Source organism: Ambystoma mexicanum, chromosome 6q, assembly GCF_040938575.1.
Source record: "Ambystoma mexicanum isolate Mex_15411 chromosome 6q, UKY_AmexF1_1, whole genome shotgun sequence".
NCBI classification, from domain to species: domain Eukaryota; kingdom Metazoa; phylum Chordata; class Amphibia; order Caudata; family Ambystomatidae; genus Ambystoma; species Ambystoma mexicanum.
The window spans coordinates 1,097,901,605-1,097,924,693 of NC_090937.1; the positions used below are offsets into that span (position 1 = coordinate 1,097,901,605).

General features: G+C 47.5%; 1 protein-coding gene across 1 annotated transcript in view; it reads left to right on the plus strand.

The window, feature by feature from the left end:
• Positions 1-23,089, plus strand: part of LNX1 (ligand of numb-protein X 1) — a 399,406-nt gene that overhangs the window by 58,165 nt on the left and 318,152 nt on the right. Inside the window, exon 2 of the mRNA XM_069631653.1 lies at positions 12,269-12,747. Within this exon, the coding sequence (XP_069487754.1) occupies positions 12,353-12,747 (395 nt within the window). The 5' untranslated portion in view covers positions 12,269-12,352. The remainder of the gene's footprint in view (positions 1-12,268; positions 12,748-23,089) is intronic.

The following is a 23,089-nucleotide window of genomic DNA, read 5'->3' on the forward strand; positions in this document are numbered from 1 at the left end:
TAACTCGATGGGAGCTAATGATGACAATTAATTCTACAGTAAATGTATTCAACGCAATAAAAGAGGAACTGCGAGCAGTGAGGATGGTAGCACTGCAGAACAGATATGTGTTGGATCTCCTTACAGCAATGGAAGGAGGAGTTTGCGCAAAGATAGGACAATCATGCTGCACATTCATTCCTGCTAACGATGCTGACAATGGTACACTGACAGAAGCAGTATCACAACTGGCCCAGATGCACTCCAAAATGATGGATGAAAGTAAAGGAGTGAAGAAGGATGACAGCTGGTTTTCAATGTTATGGTCATGGATGCCATCCTGGCTGTCGGACGGACTCAAGATTATAGTTGGATGCATAATACTGGCTGGAGCTGCACTGATCATAATAAGATTTTGGAAGGCCCGGAAGGCACGCACCACAGACGAAATGATCGAAATGGTTGGTATGCACCCCTTGATGCCGGCAGATGATGGCCAGCACACAGGCACAATAATAAAAGAGAAAAACTGCGCAAACAGATCATCACCAACCACCTGGATCCACCATCTGTGAAGCTCGAAAACCCAAGAAACCCAAGGATCTACATAGGGATATGGGTATACTGCTCACCTGGAGGAACCTGTGTATATATGTATTGGTCATTTGAAGACCATGTCAACCACTATGGACATTTGGGAGGAGTAACTAAAATATGGAGAGTAAGAGGAGATAAGGAAAAAGATATGTTTGTGGTCGACAAGTCGACCAGAGGGGGGACTGAAGTGGGAGAATGGAACAAAAGGCTCCCACCAATCCCCTCTCGCCCCTGGCCTAGAGGATCGCGGCCCAGACACCCGCCACGAGAGGAGTTTGCCCATCTACCAGACGACCAAATACCCTGGTACAGGAACATACGGATGTGCCCACCAGCCTGCCCACCAGCCTGCCCTGCCCATGCCGACACCTGCGGTATGGATGAACTCGACTGAACCATTCAACAGTAAACAAACACATCGTTAGAGATGCCATGACGACCTAGCCAACGGTCAGCACACCCGTGCAAACACGCACACTGGACACTCCCACACCAATCCACACGAAGAACATATTCAGTGCTATGACGTAGGTGACAGACCCACCCACTGACGCGCATCTTTATTATTTTTCACATAGGTTTTTCAAAATGCAGAAACGCAAGACGCACAACGAACTCATCTAAAATGCTTGCTGACGCTTCTCCTAACCCATGCATTACAATGAGAAATATAACGAAGACATGATACCGGGGATAAAACAATATGATACCATAACCTAAAGCGCCGTGCATCAAACATCCCCACCTATGCACCAGGCCCAAGTAGGCCGCAAGCAAGAGCCTCCATGAACATTGAACGAGCAAGAGTACAATTGCTGACCCTGCAGAATGAGCCCGGTGAGAACAGACAGTCAAGGGCACAATGTTGCAAACTCGCATGCCATAAGCCGAAGCCAAGGTCACACCTGCAAACTAAGCCAGACACACAGTGGAAAATGCAATATTAAATGTGCAGAATTGTGCCTCAACCACGGTCTCTTCTCACGTGACCAAGCCGAACCTGACAGGGTGCCAGGCCCAGGAGGAAGGAGGCGCCTGGATCCCACGTTTTGAGACGCAGGCAACAACAATTAAGTGACTCAATGGACATCTGCAGCGGTGGGAGTAGTCTGCCCTCCAGCATATGAACAAATCCTCGCATTGTCTGCACATACCCATAGTTATACATTGTTGCAAATGACAGGTGCACCGCGAGCTGGGAACAGCGATGGTCCCAGACTGGGGGGGCTCGTGAGTGGACCAATCAGAACATGGGGCTCTTATCACTGACGCCATTAACATTAGCCAATCCTCAGGGGTCTTCATGTAACAATTTTCATGTATCTAATTGAAGGGACAACCCAAGTATACCACCTGACTGACCCTCAACCACTAACAGCGTTCTCTATACGTATGCTATACTAACCCTACCACTCGAGGAACCAATCCAGAGTGGCGATAGGTTTTTTGCTAACTTTCCCAGGTGACGCAAGTAGCGCGTCATACTGAGGTAAAAAGGGCCTGCGAGCCCCACGAATGGAGAGAGAGTGTCAGGACGGACGCGTACGATCCTTGACCCATCCCTGCCGTTTTGTTTAATAAACAGCAGAATCACCCTGCTTCTTGTGTGTGCCTCATACTCATTTTTGGGATATACGGGAGGAGTTGGGGCCTCCCTGCCCGGAGGTCCGCGGACGGCCCAGCCGACCCCGGGAGAATTTCCCCCCGACAAACCCATGGTCATTGATAAGCAATTCTAATGCTGTCAGTGAACACTGTAACCGGTTGGGGATGGAATCGAAGAAGATGATGTCATTGGCAAAAGCTAATGCTCTTACAGTTAAATTCCCAATTTTCGGAGGAAAAGATTGTGTTTTTACCAAGGAATAAAACATGTCTGCTAGATATAAATTAAATAGGAATGGTGCAAGCACACATCCCTGCCTCTGTCCCAGCGATGTGTGTATGGTCCTAGTGATGGTATCGGGCATGGTTAATCTTCTGTGGACTGATGCATCCCTACGGAAGGCAATTAGTAAGCTAAGTAATCCTTCAGGTATGTGCCAGTTATATAGGTTATTCAAAAGTACCGTACGGTCCATATAGTCAAAAGCCGAAGTTAGGTCGATGCACCCTATATATAGTGGACAGATGGAATTTTAATGTGGTTTTTGCTGAGGTAAGTTTTAAGATAAAGCCATCCCAACCCGGCCTTGAACCCTGTTTGGTATTTAGATATTAATCAGAGGCCCATTTGCCAAGATCTTGTAAAATGAGTTTTGCAAAGATTTTACCCCAGCATCCAGCAGAGCAAGCACGGTAGCTTTCAGGATTCTCTCTCGGTCCTTTCTTATAGATTGGAACTAGGAAACTCGGACTACAGCTGTTAGGGAGAGTGTGCCTTGCAGCTATTCCTGCAAATATGTTGCACAACATGTGTTACCACAATTTATAGTTTGCTTTTATGGAGAGATGGCTCAAGCCATCTGGTCCAATTTCTGCTTTACTTTTTATTGGTCTGAATGTCCCCGTATCAATCACCCCACCCCCTTACCTTCAAACACACACATCAGCATAGACGTGGGCTACATCTCGGGTGGGGCTGCATTCCAACAAATACAAACTTTACAAGCTAATGTTTCTTAATTCATCATTCTAAGTGTCCTAAGAAAGGTAGCATGCCGCCAAAAGGAATACATGTCCAGTGCAATTAAAAATAAAATCTATGCAATGTCATAAGGCCATTGCTAGCCTTCCAAGAGTAGACATTTTTGTAGCCGATGTGTGTCAAAGTATGTGAATTCTTAGCAAATATGGCGCAAAAATATACACCATGTTTCAAATCGTGAAACCTTTTAGGCTGCTTTTTAGTGTTCTTTTTTTTCTAAAAAATAATGTGTGTTATTTATTCGAATGCTCTAGCTACTCTACGCAAAATTGCAAGGCAGGAACGAAATACCTTATAAAAAAAATATTAGAAAGCCAGACACCACCCCAACAAGCATTGGCAAGGCCAACATTTGTGGCATTGTGTAAGCACGGCATAGGGATTTTCCAGCACTGACATAATGTCACTACCCGGCCATAGGTTGGCAAAAACGGACACATCGGGCCTCATTACAAGTCAGGCGCTAATGGTGGCGGGCCCGTTAACACCATTCGCCTGATTACGAGGTCCCCTCGCGGGACCCGGTAAGGACGCCTGGTAAAATCAGGCATCGTTACCGGGTCCCGTGAGGGGAAGAGGGAGCTAACAACGGGCCGCTCGTAATGGGCCCGTTGTTAGCTCCCTCTCCCATTCCCATTGAGCCCTATGGGGCCTTAGATGGGAATGGGGAAGGTCCGGACCCGGGTTCCCAGAGGGAGGAATTACCGGGCCCTCTGAACTCAGAATGGCCCGGTAATTCCCCATTGTGGGAACCCGGTAAAGGAGCCCGGTTTGGCGGCAGCCATGGAGCTAATAGCTCCATGGGTGCCGCCAAACTCGTAATGAGGTCCATCGTGTTAGTACCCGGGCATATTAAAGCAATACCTGGTAAATGCTTAGCTAAACTGCCTCCCTCATACACATTCTTGCTCTCCTCCCTAGCAGACTAAGGTTTGATTTTTCCCTGATGGGGGCACAATACACCACGTGCAAGGATAGGCACGCTGCAACTACTACAGTGGGGATTCAGCCCTGTACAAAAGCATATTAAAATAGCATAATGCCTATACAAGAGCCAAAACTTTGGATTTGCCAATGCTTGTTTTGGGATGCACTCATTGCAAAGAACAGATAAAAGGATACATGTATTGCTTATAAATCAAGTAGCTGAAGTTGCTTGCTTAAGTCATTTCTATTAAACCAGGAGCCACTGACCTTCAGAGAAGTAGCACTGGCACCCCCTTAAAAGCACCGAGCTATCTGAAAGTATGCCCAGTGGGTGTGTGTACTGGGTGAAGAGGAGCATGTAGTGAGATGGGATGGCCATATGGTCTGGCATAGCCAGAGGCAGTGATGGGTGGGTAAAAAAAAACACAACAGACTGTGTTCATTCTCCCATCCATCCCTCTCCTGTCTTCACAGCTCATGCCAAACTTTGCGGCTTATATAGGCAGGACTAAAGGCACTACCTCAAAGCCAAAACTAAACAAAACGGGGCCTGGGGAAAACAAATGAATACAAAGAATGGTGCAACCAAAGACGGATTAAAAAGACAAAATGGATGCCATTTTTCAGTTCCTATTCACGGTTTGTCATTAGGGTAAGAATTAAGAAAGAATTTCAGTGCCTAGCATATCACACAGGCGGTTGAAACTTTTTTTTTGACTGAACAGACATTCAAAATGCCTTCTGACTAGAGTCTGACTTCAAACCTTCACTTTTTCACTTTTTGCCTGCAGGTTCCCAGGTTCGGGGATAGAATCCCTGTATGTTTAGGCTCAACCGTAGAAACGAAACCAACCCTTCACGTCTTGGACCAACTCTTTGGTTGGCTCGCACCTTGACTCGGGAGGGAGCAGGAGCTCCGGTCCACTGCAGGAGCAGTGGCCCACACCCACCATCCAAGTGCAGGACAGCACTAAGGTATGGCATCCATGCTAAGCAGCAAATGCAATATGCTTTTTTAAAAGGTTACTCTGAGCGCACTAGGCGCGGTAACCAGGAGCAGCATTTCTTTGTGATAATGCTGTAATTAGAAACGCGCTCATTTCATTTGATGCGCTTTGCAGCTCAAGCTGCATCTACCCTCCAAGCTGTGCCTCCGCCATTACAGCACACGAGTTCACGTAACTCCAAGATGGCCGCACGGGCCATTTGATTCTTTCCTAGGACCCACTTCCTCAACAGACGGGAGGCGCCTGCTGATTGGCCCCAGCAGCCTACTTCACATCCAATCCGGCGCCGGAAGGCGTGCCCAGAGTGCCGTGCACGAATACAACGGTGCCCTGCAAACAAGACACTCGCACCTTGACTCGGGAGGGAGCAGGAGCTCCGGTCCACTGCAGGAGCAGTGGCCCACACCCACCATCCAAGTGCAGGACAGCACTAAGGTATGGCATCCATGCTAAGCAGCAAATGCAATATGCTTTTTTAAAAGGTTATTCTGAGCGCACTAGGCGTGGTAACCAGGAGCAGCATTTCTTCGTGATAATGCTGTAATTAGAAACGCGCTCATTTCATTTGATGCGCTTTGCAGCCCAAGCTGCATCTACCCTCCAAGCTGTGCCTCCGCCATTACAGCACACGAGTTCACGTAACTCCAAGATGGCCGCACGGGCCATTTGATTCTTTCCTAGGACCCACTTCCTCAACAGACGGGAGGCGCCTGCTGATTGGCCCCAGCAGCCTACTTCACATCCAATCCGGCGCCGGAAGGCGTGCCCAGAGTGCCGTGCACGAATACAACGGTGCCCTGCAAACAAGACACTCGCACCTTGACTCGGGAGGGAGCAGGAGCTCCGGTCCACTGCAGGAGCAGTGGCCCACACCCACCATCCAAGTGCAGGACAGCACTAAGGTATGGCATCCATGCTAAGCAGCAAATGCAATATGCTTTTTTAAAAGGTTATTCTGAGCGCACTAGGCGTGGTAACCAGGAGCAGCATTTCTTCGTGATAATGCTGTAATTAGAAACGCGCTCATTTCATTTGATGCGCTTTGCAGCCCAAGCTGCATCTACCCTCCAAGCTGTGCCTCCGCCATTACAGCACACGAGTTCACGTAACTCCAAGATGGCCGCACGGGCCATTTGATTCTTTCCTAGGACCCACTTCCTCAACAGACGGGAGGCGCCTGCTGATTGGCCCTAGCAGCCTACTTCACATCCAATCCGGCGCCGGAAGGCGTGAGCCGGCCCTTCCTGGTAAGGCCCTGAGGGCAAGGCCAACAACTGTCCAGAGTCTGTCCTGAGCTGGCCAGAGCCCAGGGCCATACTCCCTGCTTGTTTGAGGCTGTGAGTAACGTATATCTGCCTTAAACTATGCTACCTGCTCTATCCTCCCAAACAGCACTCCTCGTTGCCTTTCTAGCACATGTCATGTGCTGCAGCCACTGCACGGGACGTTCAGGTTGCCCAAACTGCCACATCATTGCGCCACCATAGCCTGCCTTATGTTCACCATACCCAGATGAGCACCAATACTATGCTTATTATGCCCTCTCACCCTCTGACAATTTATATTGTTGTGCTTTTTTCTTCTCTCTTTTTTTTCTCTCTTTGCTCACACACTTTGATCTTGTGTCCCACTGCATCTTAAGCTTAACCTGCTAAATTCAAAACTAGGTACCCCTGATTTATGCATTTAATTTGTGTCCCATTGCATTGTTAATGCATCGATTCATGTTGCATGATTTGATCTACACCCGTACCCACGACAACTGCCTTAGCTGTGCCCACATACTTAGACCCTAGTTTTCTTGGTGCTACTAATACCCAGGTGTTCATGGCCCACCTCATTGTGTTGTGCCTTATGGTCGCTAACGGACCACCTTAACTGTGTTGTGCCTTATGGTCGCTAACGGACCACTTTAACTGTGTTGTGCCTTATGGTCGCTAACGGACCACTTTAACTGTGTTGTGCCTTATGGTCGCTAACGGACCACTTTAACTGTGTTGTGCCTTATGGTCGCTACGGACCACACTGCCTGCGTTGTGACATATGGCCGCTAACGGACCACCTTAACTGTGTTGTGCCTTATGGTCGCTAACGGACCACTTTAACTGTGCTGTGCCTCTATGGTCGTTAACGGACCACTTTAACTGTGTTGTGCCTTATGGTTGCTAACGGACCACCATGATTGTGTTGTGCCCTATCATCATTAACAGACCATGCACTCTAGCCCATACTGTGTTTCATGAATATCATGCCCTTTATCACTAGGCGCAGCCCCGGCTTCAACTAGCCACTTGCACTACATATTGCATCACCCTAGCTAGACATCTTAGTGAAATAAGGGAAGTAAATTGCACCAGTGGACCACACCAATTACCATGTGCAGAAACTTGACCTCCCTGACCCTCCTAGCTACAATCATGACCTTTGCTACCTTCAGTACTCGTCCCCCCACAGACAGAAACCTGAGACTTAGGGCAAGGCTACCTTGCATATATGAACCTAAAAGAAACAGTACCAACAATACTGCTAGACTCCCATCTATACAGACACACATGGATAAGCAAACTCTAGCCACGACACCTTTAACTCCAACCCCAACTCCTACTCACCTCCCCCAAAAGAAACGCCGGAGTCAAAATAAGCATACAGATACACTTGCAAGTCATCCTATTCCCAATAACACCCTAACTCTTACTGGATCCCTTATCAATGCCAGATCCATGGTAGCTCATGCAATTGAAATTGCTGACATACTAAACAGTAGCATCGACTTCCTTGCCGTAACAGAAACCTGGCTCCATGAGGCAGCAGGACCCTCACTGATGTTAGCCATACCTGACAACTACCAGATCCACAGAGTAGACAGGCCTAATGCTAAAGGCGGTGGCCTAGCAATCATCGCGAAAACCACTCTGCCTATCCGACTCACCACCTCACACCCCTGTGCTTCCTGCGAAGTACTCTCAGCAAAAATGCAACTCTCCAATAACCGCACGCTAGCCATTCACCTGATCTACAGGCCCCCAGGTCCCCTGGGAACCTTTGAAGACGACCTTACTACCCTCATAGCGAACAATACCCAAAATCACTCGCAAACGCTGCTGATGGGCGACTTTAACATCGGCTTCAATGAGCCAGGCAATAAAAATGCCCTCTCTATAACAGCTATCCTAAATGACCAAGGCCTTACCCAAAAAGTTCTCTTCCCCCACACATGTTAAAGGCAGAACCCTTGACTGGGTTTCAGAACTCAACTGCAACATAGTCATCACTGCCATCACCCCCCAACTATGGACCGACCACTTTCTAATAAATTTCACTGCCACACTTGACCTCCCCAGCCCTAAAACTATCAAAATGATACCACCACTCCCTACCAAGTAAAAAAGATATTACTACAGAAAAACCATCCCCCTCCTCCTGCCACTTTTAACGGTCTGAAGGACAACACTGACCCAGACACACTAGTAGATACCTTCAACAAAGCTATGTCTCACGCACTAGACACCATTGCACCCGCAAAACTACGTAAAGCTAAGCAAGAAGCCCACCTTAATGCCTGGTTCACCCCCCAGCTTAAGGACCTTAGAAAGCAGAAACGAAAACTCCAAACCATCTGGCGCAATTCGCCAACCAACGACAACAAAGCCAAGCTAACCCAAGTTACAAAACATTACAAGTCAGAAATTATCAACACTAAAAAAAACGTATTCAATGACAAAATCACCAATGCCAAATCGAATACCAAGGAACTTTTTGCCATCCTCCGGGAAATGGAATCCCCTATCCAACCAACTGACACGATCCCAAAGGACAAGATATGGTGCACTAATATACAGAATGCCCTATCAAACAAAATCTCCACCCTCCAACTTAAAATAATGAATAAAAAAGACACCCTCTCTCTTACTGATCAACAAGCGCCTCTAGTAACTGAACATACTACTATCCCCCCTTTTAGCTTCAAACCCATCTCCATCATAGACACTGAAAAGGCTATCCTCTCACTGAAGCCCTCTAACTGTAAGGGCGACAGCTGCCCAGCTCAAATAATAAAGGACGCTGCCAGAGACTTAGCCCCTTTCATCTCGAAGCTTATCAACTCATCCTTCAAATCCAACACAGTGCCAGCCAACTTAAAAGAATCCTGGGTCCTCCCCCTTCTCAAAAAACAAACCCTCGATCCATCCATCCCGACTAACTATAGGCCTATCACCACGGTACCCATCCTACTAAAAATTATCGACAAAGTAGCCTATCTCCAAATTCAAGAGTACCTAGAAGCTAGTCATCTACTAGGCTCGCGCCAATCGGGCTTCCGCCCTCTCCATGGCACGGAAACAGCCCTGATAGATCTTAAAACTAAAATGGAGGAATTTAAGGATAATGGGAAAACAGCGCTGCTACTTTTACTGGACTTGTCAGCAGCTTTTGATCTGGTGGACCATGCAGTCTTATGCAACCACCTCAAGCTGGCTGCCAACTTCACAGGAGATGCTATAGCATGGGTCCACTCCTTTCTAGCCAACTGGACCATGAGAGTGTTCTCCTCATCCACCTGTGCCGATCCCATCCAAATCACATGTGGAGTCCCACAGGGCTCCTGTGTCTCACCCACTATGTACAATATCTTCACCAAGCCATTGTTCGACAAGTTGGACAGACTGGGCGTCACCTACACTAATTACGCAGATGACACCCAGATCCTCATACCCCTTTCGGGCAACTACGAAGTGGACTTGGCTCTGGTGAATAAAATTTACATCCTCATTCAAGCATGGATGGCCACACATGGCCTCTGCCTGAACGACGATAAAACTGAAATCCTGCTCCTCGGCTCAGACCACAACTTATCCAAACTCACCCCGGACTATGCCTCATTTAACATTGATAACAATACTATTAAGGTTATGCGCGAGGTCAAAACGCTGGGTTTTTACCTCGACTCAGCTCTCACCCTCAAAAAGCAAGTGAACTCCCTTGCCTCCTCAACCACCCATACGTGTAAACTCATCCGCGCCGCCAGACCCTTCCTGTCCAGTGCCAACTGCCTCACCTTGGCCAATGCCCTTGTCATGTCCAGACTGGACTATTGCAATGCCTTATACTCTGGTGCTAACAAGTTGGTCACTGACAAACTCCAGAGATTACAAAATAACGCTCTTAGAGCAGCTCTGAACATCCCACGCAGAGAACACCGGACAGAAGCCCATTGGCTAAAGATAAAGGACAGAATCCTACTTAAAACTATTTCCCTCACCTCTAAATGCCTCAACAATCAAGCACCCCCCTACCTAGCGGAAAGAATCAATTGGAGACCCTCTCACCGACTGACGAGATCTGCCAACACCTTCCTACTGGAAGTCCCTAGATTCAAACTTACCACAGCGGGTGGTGCGAGCTTCCCAGTTAGAGCTGCACAATCATGGAACACACTCCCATCCGACCTTAGATGCCCTTTACCTTACACAAGTTTCAGATCCTACGCTCTCAAATGGCTGCACAGTAACGACATGCAACGATCCTCACCCTAGCGGAAACGGCACAACCTGTTAAAATGTTATTCTTATGCGCTTAACCCTTGTTATTCTATATGCATTGTATCACCTATTGTAAGTGACCACTGTTTTTCTGTAATTAGCCTGTGTCAGGCATTGTAACTAAGTTTCGAGTCCTCTTGTACTGCTGCGCCCAGATGCCCACGGGCTCGGAGCGCATTACCAAATAAATAAACAAACAAACAAACAAACGAGGTCCAACCGGAAGACATGACCGCCTTGAACTCTCCGGCTGCCTGCAAGAGTGTGCCAGGAATGCTGCTGCAGCGCTTGAGCAGCAGGTTTGGGCAGTCGGCAGGCGGTAGGTACCCTGGCTGAGATCATTCTAGTGAGGAAGTCTCGCCAGGTCGCCGATGGCCTTTTCCTTCCAGATAGGGATAATCTGCGGTGGCAGTACCCCAGGGCGGCTCATCATTTTCACTCTTGAGTTTGCAGTCACTCGTTGGCCGGTGTCGTCGGGTACGTCGAGCTGGATGTCTAGACGTATGTCAAGAGCACCACGTTAGTGCTCGGGTCATAATGGACGGAGAAGGATATGGAGTCCCAGAAGAAAAGGAGGTGAACAAGTGCTGGGCATGACAAACTAGTCTTTTTTTTTTTAGAGCTCGCCAGAGTGCAGGTCCTAGTTGAGGGACCTCATTGCCCCTCATCGGCACCACCCTCACTGGCAGTTGTTAGCTTCATCTGAGCATCAGTGCAGCCGGTCAGCGTTCTCCATGTTATGTATATTGCAACACCCTTCCACTGAGCACACGTTTGAGGCTCCCACGGATGAAGAATGGAGCTACTGAAGTCCCATCTGCATTTAAAACCCTAGCCAACGTGCTCTGAAAAGTCGGCATTGGAGTCAGTGTCATGCCCTATGGTTCTCCGCTAGGAGCAACCTGGCAGGGATGGCCCACTAGATCTACAATACATCATCCATAAGTGCATTTCATTTTGTAACCTCAACTACTGGGTGGGTCCTAATCATTCAGTTGTGATCCGCTCCTATGGACATAGCCTGCCAGCTGACCTGCGGGAAAACTAAGCCTATGATACGTCTATGGCACAGATGAAAACTCTCTCTTTTCCCTCTACCTAACTGTTAAAACTAAGCACAGTGCCTATTGGTAGAGAGCCTCCTAACGAACCTTACACCACCGGCAATCTCCCTGCCCAGAGGGTAAGCAAGAGCCATGATGGTGGCACAGAACTGTCCAATGGTGTGTATGTTCAACCTTTCCCACAGAGAATAATCAAAGCTCGTCCCAAATCAAATTTGGCTCTGCAAAGTAGATTGATTACTTGTTGAGAAGGTATTGCAGGGAATGCACACAGATATCTAGTACTCGTGTTTGGCTTCAGCACTTCCTGTTTTCTATTTCTCCTCGCTTTCATGTGACACTGTCATTAGATGTAACCACATATCCTTTTAGAAAGAAATGATATTTGTTCTTTATTTTCTTGGTGTAACTCTCTTTTGTGTAAGGTGCTGGTGTAGTGTTTAAGTGCAAGCAAATGTGCAAGTGTCTCGTGTGCATGACTCTGACTCTTCTTGGTTTCGATTTTAGGTTTAGGATACCCACCACCGAGCTGCTGAACTACCCGGACAATTTGGCCGCCACATTTGTCAACTGAGCTGCATCTGGGGCATCATGGAGATGAACGATGGTGTGGAAAACATGGTCACCAGTGACTGCCAGGACGTGTGTGCAACGTGTGGACAGCAGCATTCCCTAGAGGATAACCATGTGTACACCTACCCGGAGGACGTAGATGATGACCTCATCTGCCACATCTGCTTGCAGGCTTTACTGCAGCCCCTGGACACCCCCTGCGGCCACACCTACTGCACCCGATGCCTGACAAACTTCCTGATAGAGAAGGACTTTTGCCCTGTGGATCGTAGGACGGTTCTGCTGCAGACCTGCAAGCGGTCCAACTTATTAGTACACAAACTCCTAGATAAACTCCTGGTGGCTTGCCCTTTCACGGAGCACTGCACGGAGGTTGTTCAGCGATGTGACCTCGAAGAGCATTTCAAAAACAGGTAAGAATGACTCCACTCATTGATTGTGCCATTCTTCTATCTGGGCAACATTTGTTTTGCAATAAGCAGACTGTGATATGAAAGCTTCCATGGGTCCTTCGGCCTGACTCGAGAGGAGGGAATAGACGAGTAGACACCGGTGCAACACCGCCACCGGTCAAGAGATGATGCTTTCTGAGTTCCTGGAGGGGCATCAATGGGCTGTATTGTGCTTTTTGCCGCAGGAGTCACTGTGATCGATATCTCTCTCTCTCTCTCTCTCTCTCTCTCTCTCTCTCTCTCTCTCTCTAAAAGAGGAGTGTGACAAAATGACTACTGCTCTTCCCGAGCACAGGGATGAATAGTGGCTACACCACCTACTCAGCCCCTCACTACTACTAAACCAGCAGCGATCCCAAAAATAAAGGGGAAACGGGGAAAAGCCCAATCGGTATACCTCCTTCACCTCGTGTGGTTGCACAGGCCAATGGCAAGCTATAGCTGTGAGGGATGTGGGCTGATAACAATATGAACTCAAACAACCTAAGTATAATGGTCCAAAAGTCATGTCCAATGAAGGTTGTATAAAAGTATAGACTTTAAATTAAACTATAACATGTAAGCAGAAAATCAGAAAACAGTAGCAAATCCCATCCCTGTAAAAGTAACACTATGGTTCCAGAATTGGACTGGGGGACAGGACTTCTTCACAGTACTATACTCTTGTCTTTGGGGGATCAACAACATTGAGACTTGCTTCTAGGAACTTCCTGGGGTGGTAATTGGTTCGCAGATTTTTGACTGCGTCCAACACACATGAAGTCCAAGCAGCTACTGCAAATGGCACGATGAAGCTTGGGACAGGCAGGCGATGTCTGGGTCGCTCACATGCAGTAGAATGTAGGAATTAGAGAACAGAGCTGTTGCTTGACTTCTGAGTTGCTGGAAGCCCCAATCCAAGGTCTTTGGGAGGAGCTGAGTCCTTTTGTCCTGCACTCGTACCCCAGGGAGCTTAGCTGGCACCTATAAGGGATCCTTAATCTTTGGTGAACAGGAACCTGGTCCCAGTGCAGCCAGCAGGGAGTGAGACCTTGTTCCAGTAGAAGTCGCCCCTGGGGATTTTTAGGGGACAGAGCTCCCCTCTGCCTCACTCCCGACAGAGGCCCAAAAGTGTATCCTTCTCTTGATGGTCCAAAGATGAATCAATAAATGAGGGGCGGCCCCTCTTTTAAAGGCAAAATGTCACAGGGGATTGGTCCAAAGCAAGCCTGCTGTAAGAGGTCCAATCACTCTTGTCACAAGTGCCCTTTGCCACATGGCAACACACAAAGCATGCACCACTTGCATGAAATGGAGGGGACAGGAAAAAGGAAGAGAGCGTGAACAGAAAGCAAGATGGTGGAAGCCCTCTCCAGGTCTACCTTCCCTCCTTGGTTGCTCCAACTCCACCCCTTCCCATGCCTGCTGGTTTCCAAGGTATTCCAGTGAGTTTCACCCCCTCGTGTGAGGCCAGCTTTGTTATGTGAGGGCTGCCTTTGACCCAGGAACCCACTCGATGGTGACTTGTTGCTATGCTCGCCACACAGAAAGGCTCTCACCGGATTCTGCCACTGACAGAGATGGGCAGTGACTAGATGCGGTAGTAGAAAGGTCTACAGCTTCTTGGATGATACATTGCTTCGGTGTCTCCTGAGGTCCAATGTGTGGCATTTTCAGTTGTTTCTCACCTCTCAACAGGAACTCGCACAAAGGGTGCAACCCTTATCAACCATTTTGCTGATCAGGGATGAGCCAGCTGGGTCTGAATTGTGGGCCCTAAAGATAGGACATCTTTGTTTGGGTTCAGGGTGGATTTGCTTGATCCACTACCCAGGATGCTGTGATGGCTTTTTGTATTCTGGTAAGGCCGGACCAGGGAAGAATCCTATCTCCCCAGTGGTGATCATGCAGGCAGACTTCTGATCATCTTCTAGATGTCTGGAAACTCCAGCTGTGATGGTCTTTTTTTACCCAGCAGTAATTAAGGGGGATTGGATGTTATGACTGCTTTACTGGAAAGTCCTGTACCTAAGACTGAATCCTTTTTGGAAGTGGAGATCCTTGCAAGAGGGTCATGGCTATTCTGGCATTATCCTGCAAGAGCTACAAAGGATTGCATCCCTTGCTAACCTAACCTCAATTTGTTACCTCGCCCGGCCAGTCTCACACCCCCACAGGCCTGTGCATAGTAATAAGCTGAATTACAGCAACTCTCATGCGTGCCAGCAGAAGAACGTACAACTCTGTGATGCTCTGGGTCACATGACAAAAGGTTTAAGCAACTAGATGCTTATTTTATATTTTGTAATTCATGCTCATTTAACCCCGTGCACCAGGGTCCTTACTGATTAGGCGGATGATGTTGGTAGTACTTTGTGCAATTAAATATTTCCTCTGAGTCCCTTTGCGCCATTCCAGAAAAGGTATGTGTGCGTCACCCACTACATCACACTAAATAAAAGAACGAGTGGCTGTTCTGGGATTGAGGCCCTTTCGTCTCTATAAAAAAAATTAAAAACTGGGGGGTGATGAATTGCAAACATCACTGTTTATGTTCAAGTTGGTGCCTGAATTCTGTGTTGTTCATTGTGTGAGTTCTGCTAGAACTGCACTACCCAGAGAGCAGGGATTTCCAGCAGGTCAGTAGAGGGATGACGAAAGCCTGGGATAAACAAATGAAGTGTTCTTCGCTTGAGAGCTAAACATGAGCTGGAGACTGAGTTTACTGTACAGTGTTGCACCATTCAGGAAACTGGGCCGACTAGATGGGCCTGGTGGTCCGTAGCTGTATTTTTGCATCACGTATAGCCATACACTGGGTCCCCTTATTTTATCCCTCTGTAATCCCGTCCCCAGTACCTCTGCTATCAGTTTCGGCATTTGAGCTATCTTTGCATTTGCATGCAGACGACTCTCAGATCTGGCTGTCTTTCTTCGCTTTCACTAACTCCCTCCATGCAATGATCTCGTCCTCTCTCACTACTGTGCAACACTGGGTGCACTCTCACGTTCTACATCTGCATGCCTCATTTCCCCCTTCATCTCTCTCCTTGTCCTCGACCGCTCGTAATCTGGGTGTTGTGTTAGATTCTTCCCTTTCTTTCATACCACACATTTCTAACACTGCCCCCTCCTGTAGTTTTCAGCTATATGACACAGCAATTGGGCAAAACACCTAACGGTAGTTTTGTGCACCACAGCAGACCTGCATCCGGAAGTGAGGTGATCGTGCTAAACCCGTCTTCTGGACAGCTGTCCTATGAATAAGGGCAAGGAAAAGTAATGGACAGGGAGAGGAGCTAAACTTCCCAGTCTACCTTCTACAGAACCCTGGCTAGTGCTGTTGTTCGCCTATCTAACAGTCCATAGAAAAATAAAACCTTTGATAATTTGAAGGCAGACACACAATCTTATATCATCAATGTTAGTACTGATCACTACACTTCGTGTCGGCCTCCAACTCCCATCTCATAGTCATCTTTGCCATCAAACGAAGAACAAAAAACCATGACACGCACTTGTGCACTCTTATCAACCACCTTCTGCTTTTGAACTACAGGGCACTATCTGGGATACAGATCGACCACAGGGAAATTACTGTTACCCTTTTGTATGTCGCGCTTTGGCGAAAGCGCTTAATGTATCAAATTGAATGCAAATACATACCTACTTACATGACTTGTGGGCTCAAAAGGACAAGTCCTCCTTTGTTCTCCCCCACTCTCCGGTACCAGGCATGACCCATCTCCTCTGCAAAGGCTCTGGATTCACAAATGGAGGTGGGCACAGTATCTACCAGCACGACCCCTTGTCCCCCAACCGACTAAGGGCATGGCTCCCATGTATGGTGCTTACATGAAAATGTGATGGGATTGGAACAGAAGTGTGCCTCGAGGGGTACACCGCCTGCGCTAAGTGCTGTGATGAGCCTTGAACTAATGCTAGTATGGCGACAATGGGAAAACACAAACACCATACATTTCAATGCAAGTATGACCATTAATGTTCCATCAAAAAATACACACATCGGGACGTGTGTTACAAAGACCTTACAACAAAAATCAGAGACTTCCTGTATCTAGACGACGAACAAAAGAGGCAACTTCTATGAGGTGAGAACTGTAGGAGCAGAGGAAAAGCAGCTAAATCCCTGGCAGCATGGCATAATATAATGCCCACATAAGAACCTGGGCACACAGCCAAACCCAGCGTGGCTACAGAGACAATATACAACAGATCTACAAGGATACATAAGAGATGTGTATTTATTTACATTTTAAAAGCACTCACACAGCCCGCAGGCATCGAGGCGCTGTTACAGGAATTGTTTTTGTTTTTTAGTTGCTTAATTGATTTCTTTTTGTCTTAGTTGCGTATTTATAACACGCTTAAACACCCAGAGGTTTCTAAGCGCGACCAGGGATCGAACTTGTGTTGCTTTGTGTCTTCTTGCTTCAAAGGCATGCACGTTGCCACTGAGCTATCCTCCTGGGACATGTATAACCGAGCGTTGGCAATGCTTGTGTTCTTAGTCATTCCAATAAAGCAGCGTTGCATTGGTTATCAGTGTACGCCACTTTATGTGGGCGAGGGCCATAAAGTCAAATGTAAACGTGAACAACCGAACTGAACACCTCCCCTGGTCACCTCCCAAACTCCCTGACAGCACTGGCCCTTGCTTTTCTGTCACTAGGGTGTTGAACGACTTCTAAAAAAACTGCAACGCATACAAACTGCAGCAGCCAGACTCCTCCTCAAGCTACCCCGAAGAGAACACATCACACCCGCGCTAAAAATACTACACTGGCTACCACTAAAAGAGCGAATAAAGTTCCAAGTCCATGTGCATCACACAGAGAGCAATACCCAAACAAGGTGCAGAATTCCTAAGCGACAAACTACGCCTACATCAACCGACAAGAACACCAAGATCAAGCACCGACATACGCCTGGAACCAAAACCCTACAACAGAAAAAAACTCAGAGGATCGTCTTTCTCCCACCAGGCACCCAAAACCTGGAATGACCTACCTAAGAATATACGGAACACAACAAACCACCTAGCATTCAGGAAACTCCTCAAATCATGGCTCTTCATAGGGTAACCACAACGGAGATGCACCAGAATACACAGACATTAAAACAACGATGAAAATAACTCCAATCCCGGCCACTCTCAATCTGGACAAACACTCAAACCAAAGAACTAACCACTCGACAGAGCATAAGATACCATGGAAAATAGCCACAAAAGGAAGACTCCAGAGACTGATCACATACTTAGACCCAGACGAAAGCCTTCAAAGTGACTCACCTACTCGCACGTACCAGACGCACCATATCCAGACTGGCAGACGCATTTAGATAGATTTAAGAATATTAGCATGGCCACTCTTGATGGAATTGTGGACATTGGCCTGCGTCGCATCTAGAGGGGACTTTGAATGCTAGCATGCCCACCCTCAGATAGAATTATGAATATTAGCATGCCTGCATTTAGATAGAATTGAGAATATTAGCCTGCATCGCATCTAGATAGGACCATGAATGTTTGCATGCCCGCGCCCAGATGAAACTTGAATGTTGGCGTGTGCCACACTTGGAATTGTGAACACCAGCCTGCATAGCATCCAGATAGGGTTGCTAGTGATAGCATGCCCACACCTGGACAGATTTCTGGACGCTAGCTTGCGCCGCATCTGGATGGGACTGTGAATGCTGGCTTGCCCACACCCAGATAGAATTCTAAACATTGGCCCGTGCCGCATCCAGATAGAGTTGTGGGGGTCAACGGGTGCCACACTGGAACAGAACTGCAAATGCCAACATGCCAAAGGTCAGGTAACCCACTTACCAATATAAGCTCAAACTCTGCATACTTATCTCACTCAAGAACTCACACAATCATCTCTCGCACAACAAGCCGCATGCACTTCACAACACAGCAACAACACATAAGCCGGACCAACAGCACACGCGGCCTGTCACCGATCCAATACCCGCACCAAAGCTCAGCATCTGGTGTATACCGAGTTGAAGCTGCCAACAGAACACCACTCCTCTCACTATCCTACTCCCTCTTCACCTTACTAACCCACCCCACCTTACCTTATCATTTGCAGATCCGCCAGAGCGCCTGGGGACCAATTCCGTTGGTGACGGTGCGCTGTACAAATACCTTTAACATTTAACCTTTAACTAGCAGTCACTTGCTTAAATGAAGGGCTGGAGGGGTGTTCTGAAGCAACAAGTGAATGGGTGAAACAAGACACACAACGTACAGCCGCACCGTGTGACGCAGCAGAGGAAATGGCAAAGATTCGGAGACCGGAAGTAAAGTCACCAGTGGGCAAGGATGCATTCTCCCGAGGTCAGGGGAGCACGCCTGGCATTGCGGGCAGTCCACTTTACTATGTGGGCAACTATGGGGCACATTGCAGGTGTCCCACAATTAATTTCATGTGAAAGAGAGGGAGGGGGTATCTCACAATTCCTCTCTCTTATGCATCGCCTACTGCCCCGCAGAATAACCACATTTGACATACCTATAAAAGCAACTAATGTTCTTCACATGGGACATGCAAACTGTGGTTCTTTTATACATGATTGACTTGACACAACCACTATGTTCCCTCCAGTAGAATTGACGCCCATCTGAATACTTTTATCTGAACCCCCTTCCTGTCACTTCTTCCTCTCGTCATAATACTTGCAAGTGAATACACATTCACTTGCAAGAACTAATTTTATTATGACCTCCTCTTCCCTTAAATACCATCAGACCCACGAGTTCCTACCCACGGGGGTCCTTCTAGAAGGCACAGCACCTTTAACCCGCCTATTGTACATGTTTTAATGCAGATTGGTTCCAAACCTGTGCTAATCTTCCCCCAGAGGGTTTTTGCCTATCTGGGGCCAGATTATCTAAACTTGTCCTAGAGTATACAGGTTTAACCCCGTACCGTATTTCTAAATATGTGTGCATAGTGCATAAGACAAGCAGACTGTTTTTTTTAACCATGTTTGGGCATAACTTTCAAATTATATTAGCAAACGCCTGCCTTTTGTGTTACACAACAAACAGTGCAAAAACAGTCTGCTTCATGATTGCCCTGTCGTCATTTGCATAAGGTTAACCCCATAGACGACACAGGACCACATTCACTTGCAAGAACTAACTTTATTATGACCTCTTCCCTTAAATACCATCAGAGCCACGTGTTCCTACCCACGGGGGTCCTTCTAGAAGGCACAGCACTTTTAACCCGTGAAATCACCCGCCCACAAAAACTCTTAGATCAAACTCAACCTTCTTCTATCCATTGCTGTGGCCTCTTAACAGTTCTCTAGGGGCGACCACTACCACCAGCGGACAGCACCCTTTCCGGTCCCTGTAACTGTCTATTTAAGCTTTCTCCGGGTGAATTTGGGGGCACCCCAGACTCATCCAGAGGTATATCACTTGCCACCTCGCATTCGGTTACAGTCTCAGCATCCTCTTCACACATGATGAGCTGTTTAAAATGGGACGCATTCCTTGTTATTTCTTGCACTTCATTTCCTGCAGTTATCATGGACCCTTTTACTGCTATGACACTAAGCGGGTGAGGCTTATACTGAGGATCAATCTTCCTTCGTCCCTGTTGTTTCAAAAGAAATACATCTCCCAAGGCCAATTATTTTGGTCTAGCTCCTCTTCTACGATTAGTTCTTCTTTATCACTTGTCTTCCTTTCAGCATCCCTCTTTTATTTCAAGGTCGCTCATACCTCTACCAACTGGCAAAGCAATCAACCGTTTATTTACTTGATAGGCCATCATAATTTCAGCTGGTGTTTTCCCAGTAGCTTCATGAGGTGTATTTCTATAATCTCTCAGCATGCTGCAAAGGGCTTGATGATAAGAGAGGCCCTCAAAGGATGCTCTCTGAATGGTCTTCTTCATAGAGAGCATAAACCATTCAGCCATCCTATTCGCCTGAGGCCACCTAGGCGTTATCTTCTGATGTTTCAATCCCATATGCTTAGCAAAGGTTGCAAAGTCCTGACCATTATACGGAGGGCCGTTATCTGACCTAATGATACTAGGAATCCAGATGACAGTGACCTGTGGAAATGCAGTTGTAGTTACTCTCTTCACTATGGGAAATCGTGACAATGGGCCTCATTCCGAGATTGGCGGTAGTCATGGCGCTATTTGCACCATGACTGCCACCAATAACGGGTCCAGCACCGGTCTAGTTTAATGGGGACTTACCGATGTAGTCCGACCTTTGCGGGACCAGTAAGTCCCCATTGAAAAAGCCATTCCCCATTCCCATTTGAGCCCCCATAAGGCTCAATGGGAATGGGGAGGGCGCAAATAACGGGCTGGCGCAAATAACGGGCTCGCGCATGTCAAGCCCGTTATTTGCGCCCTGGTCCCTTAGCGGGTCCTGTCCATAACGGCTAGTCAGACCTGCCGTTACTGGCAGGACCCGCTAAGGGACCTTGTAGTAGGGCGGTAATGGATTACCGGCACTGGTCTCCTTACCGGTGCCCGGTATCCTTTACCACCCACCTTATAATGACCACCAATGAATCTGTAAATACAAGTAGATAACTTCATGTGTCCATCGGCCCAAAAACATCAACAGCCACTCTATTCCATGGCTTTGCCGGGATTTGAGTAATTTGCAGTGGCAATGGGGGATCCACTCTAGTCTTACATTGACAGGGTAGACACTGAAGCACCATGTTGTCTACAATCATGTCCATATAGGGAAACCACACACGTCTCTGCAGCTGTTTCTCCGAATTTTCAGCTCCTGTGTGGCCTTCATGTGCTGTCTGTATGACCGACTTTCTCAAAGTGGGAGGAATCACAAGTCGGCAGCCCCTGAGTAATATCACATTATCCATTACAGCTAACTCCATATGCACCTTTGCCAGCCGATCCATTTCTGACCAACTGGCCTAAGGATATGCTACACTCTGCCCACGATAATCCCTCAACTGACTCTTGTTTGTGAGCTGAATGGCCAGGGCCGTAGATGGATCTTTCACTGATTCACGTGCCACCATATCCAGAGTAAGTGCAGGGGGCAATGCATTAGCTGTAACATAATACTCAAGATCACCTCGTCTTGTCACATGGTCCCCTGTGGGATGTCTCGAAATATAATCCACCAGATTTTTATCACCCCTGAGTTTATGGACAATAGCATAGTCCATAGGCGGCTCTTGCAGATGAATTCCCTATCTCTGAATCCTAGGTGGCATCTTGGTAAGAGGATTATCAAAGAAAGAAAGAAGGGCCTGATGGTCCGTCACCAACGTAAAGGCTTTCCCGATGACAAAGTTATGAAAAGGCGCACACACCCATAGCGCAACAAGGCTCTCTTTCTCAGCCTGACAATATGCTATCTTCGTACGAGACAGAGCCCTGCTAGCATAGGCCCGTATGTGTCGAGGGTGCACATGAACAGACGTATCCTTGTTTGACAGCTGTGCCAAAATGGCCCCCAATCCAAAAGAGCTGGCATTGACAATGACTTCAGTATGCCATCTGGGGTTGAAATATGCCAACTTTTTCGCCTCTGCCAAAGCATACGTTATTCCCTTAAATGCTGCCTGACACTCCTCCGTCCATTCAAACTTGGAATCCTTCTGCAAGAGCCGCCTCAATGGTTCTGTCTGTGAGGCATAATGCGGAAGATATTGGGCACAATAGCCTGCCATGCCCAAGAATGAATGCATAGCCTCCACCTGCATGGGAGCTGCCAAGTCATAATAGTACTGACCTTTTCTGGGTCTGGAGCTATTCCAGCATCAGAAAAGAATGTCCAAAGAACCTCTTATTAATATTACATTTGGCCACATTAAGGTTCAAACCCGCCTTTTGCAAAGCTACACATGTGTCCAGCAAGGCCTGATCATGCTCTTCCTGGGAGGATCCATACACCAAAGTATCATCACTGTAATTCAAAGTCAAATTTATAGGAAGTATGGCCTCCTGGAAAACCTCAGCAGCCGAGGAAATACCGAAATTCAATCTCTATCAAAATAGGCCTTCATGGGTTTAAAAAGTCATAATGACTCTAGACTCCAGGTGCAACTCCAGCTGATGGTATTCTTGAGTAAGATCAAGCTTCGAGAGCACAGTGGCGCTATTAAGTTGCACAATCATATCCTCAGATTCTGGGCCCAGGATGTCGTTCTCGCTGAATAGTGGTGTTTGCAACCCGCATGTCAATACAAAGCCTGATCTTACCACCTTCCTTCAGGACAACCACCAACTGAGAAATCCACGGCATGGGGCCAGTGGCTCGCTCAATGATGTCATTG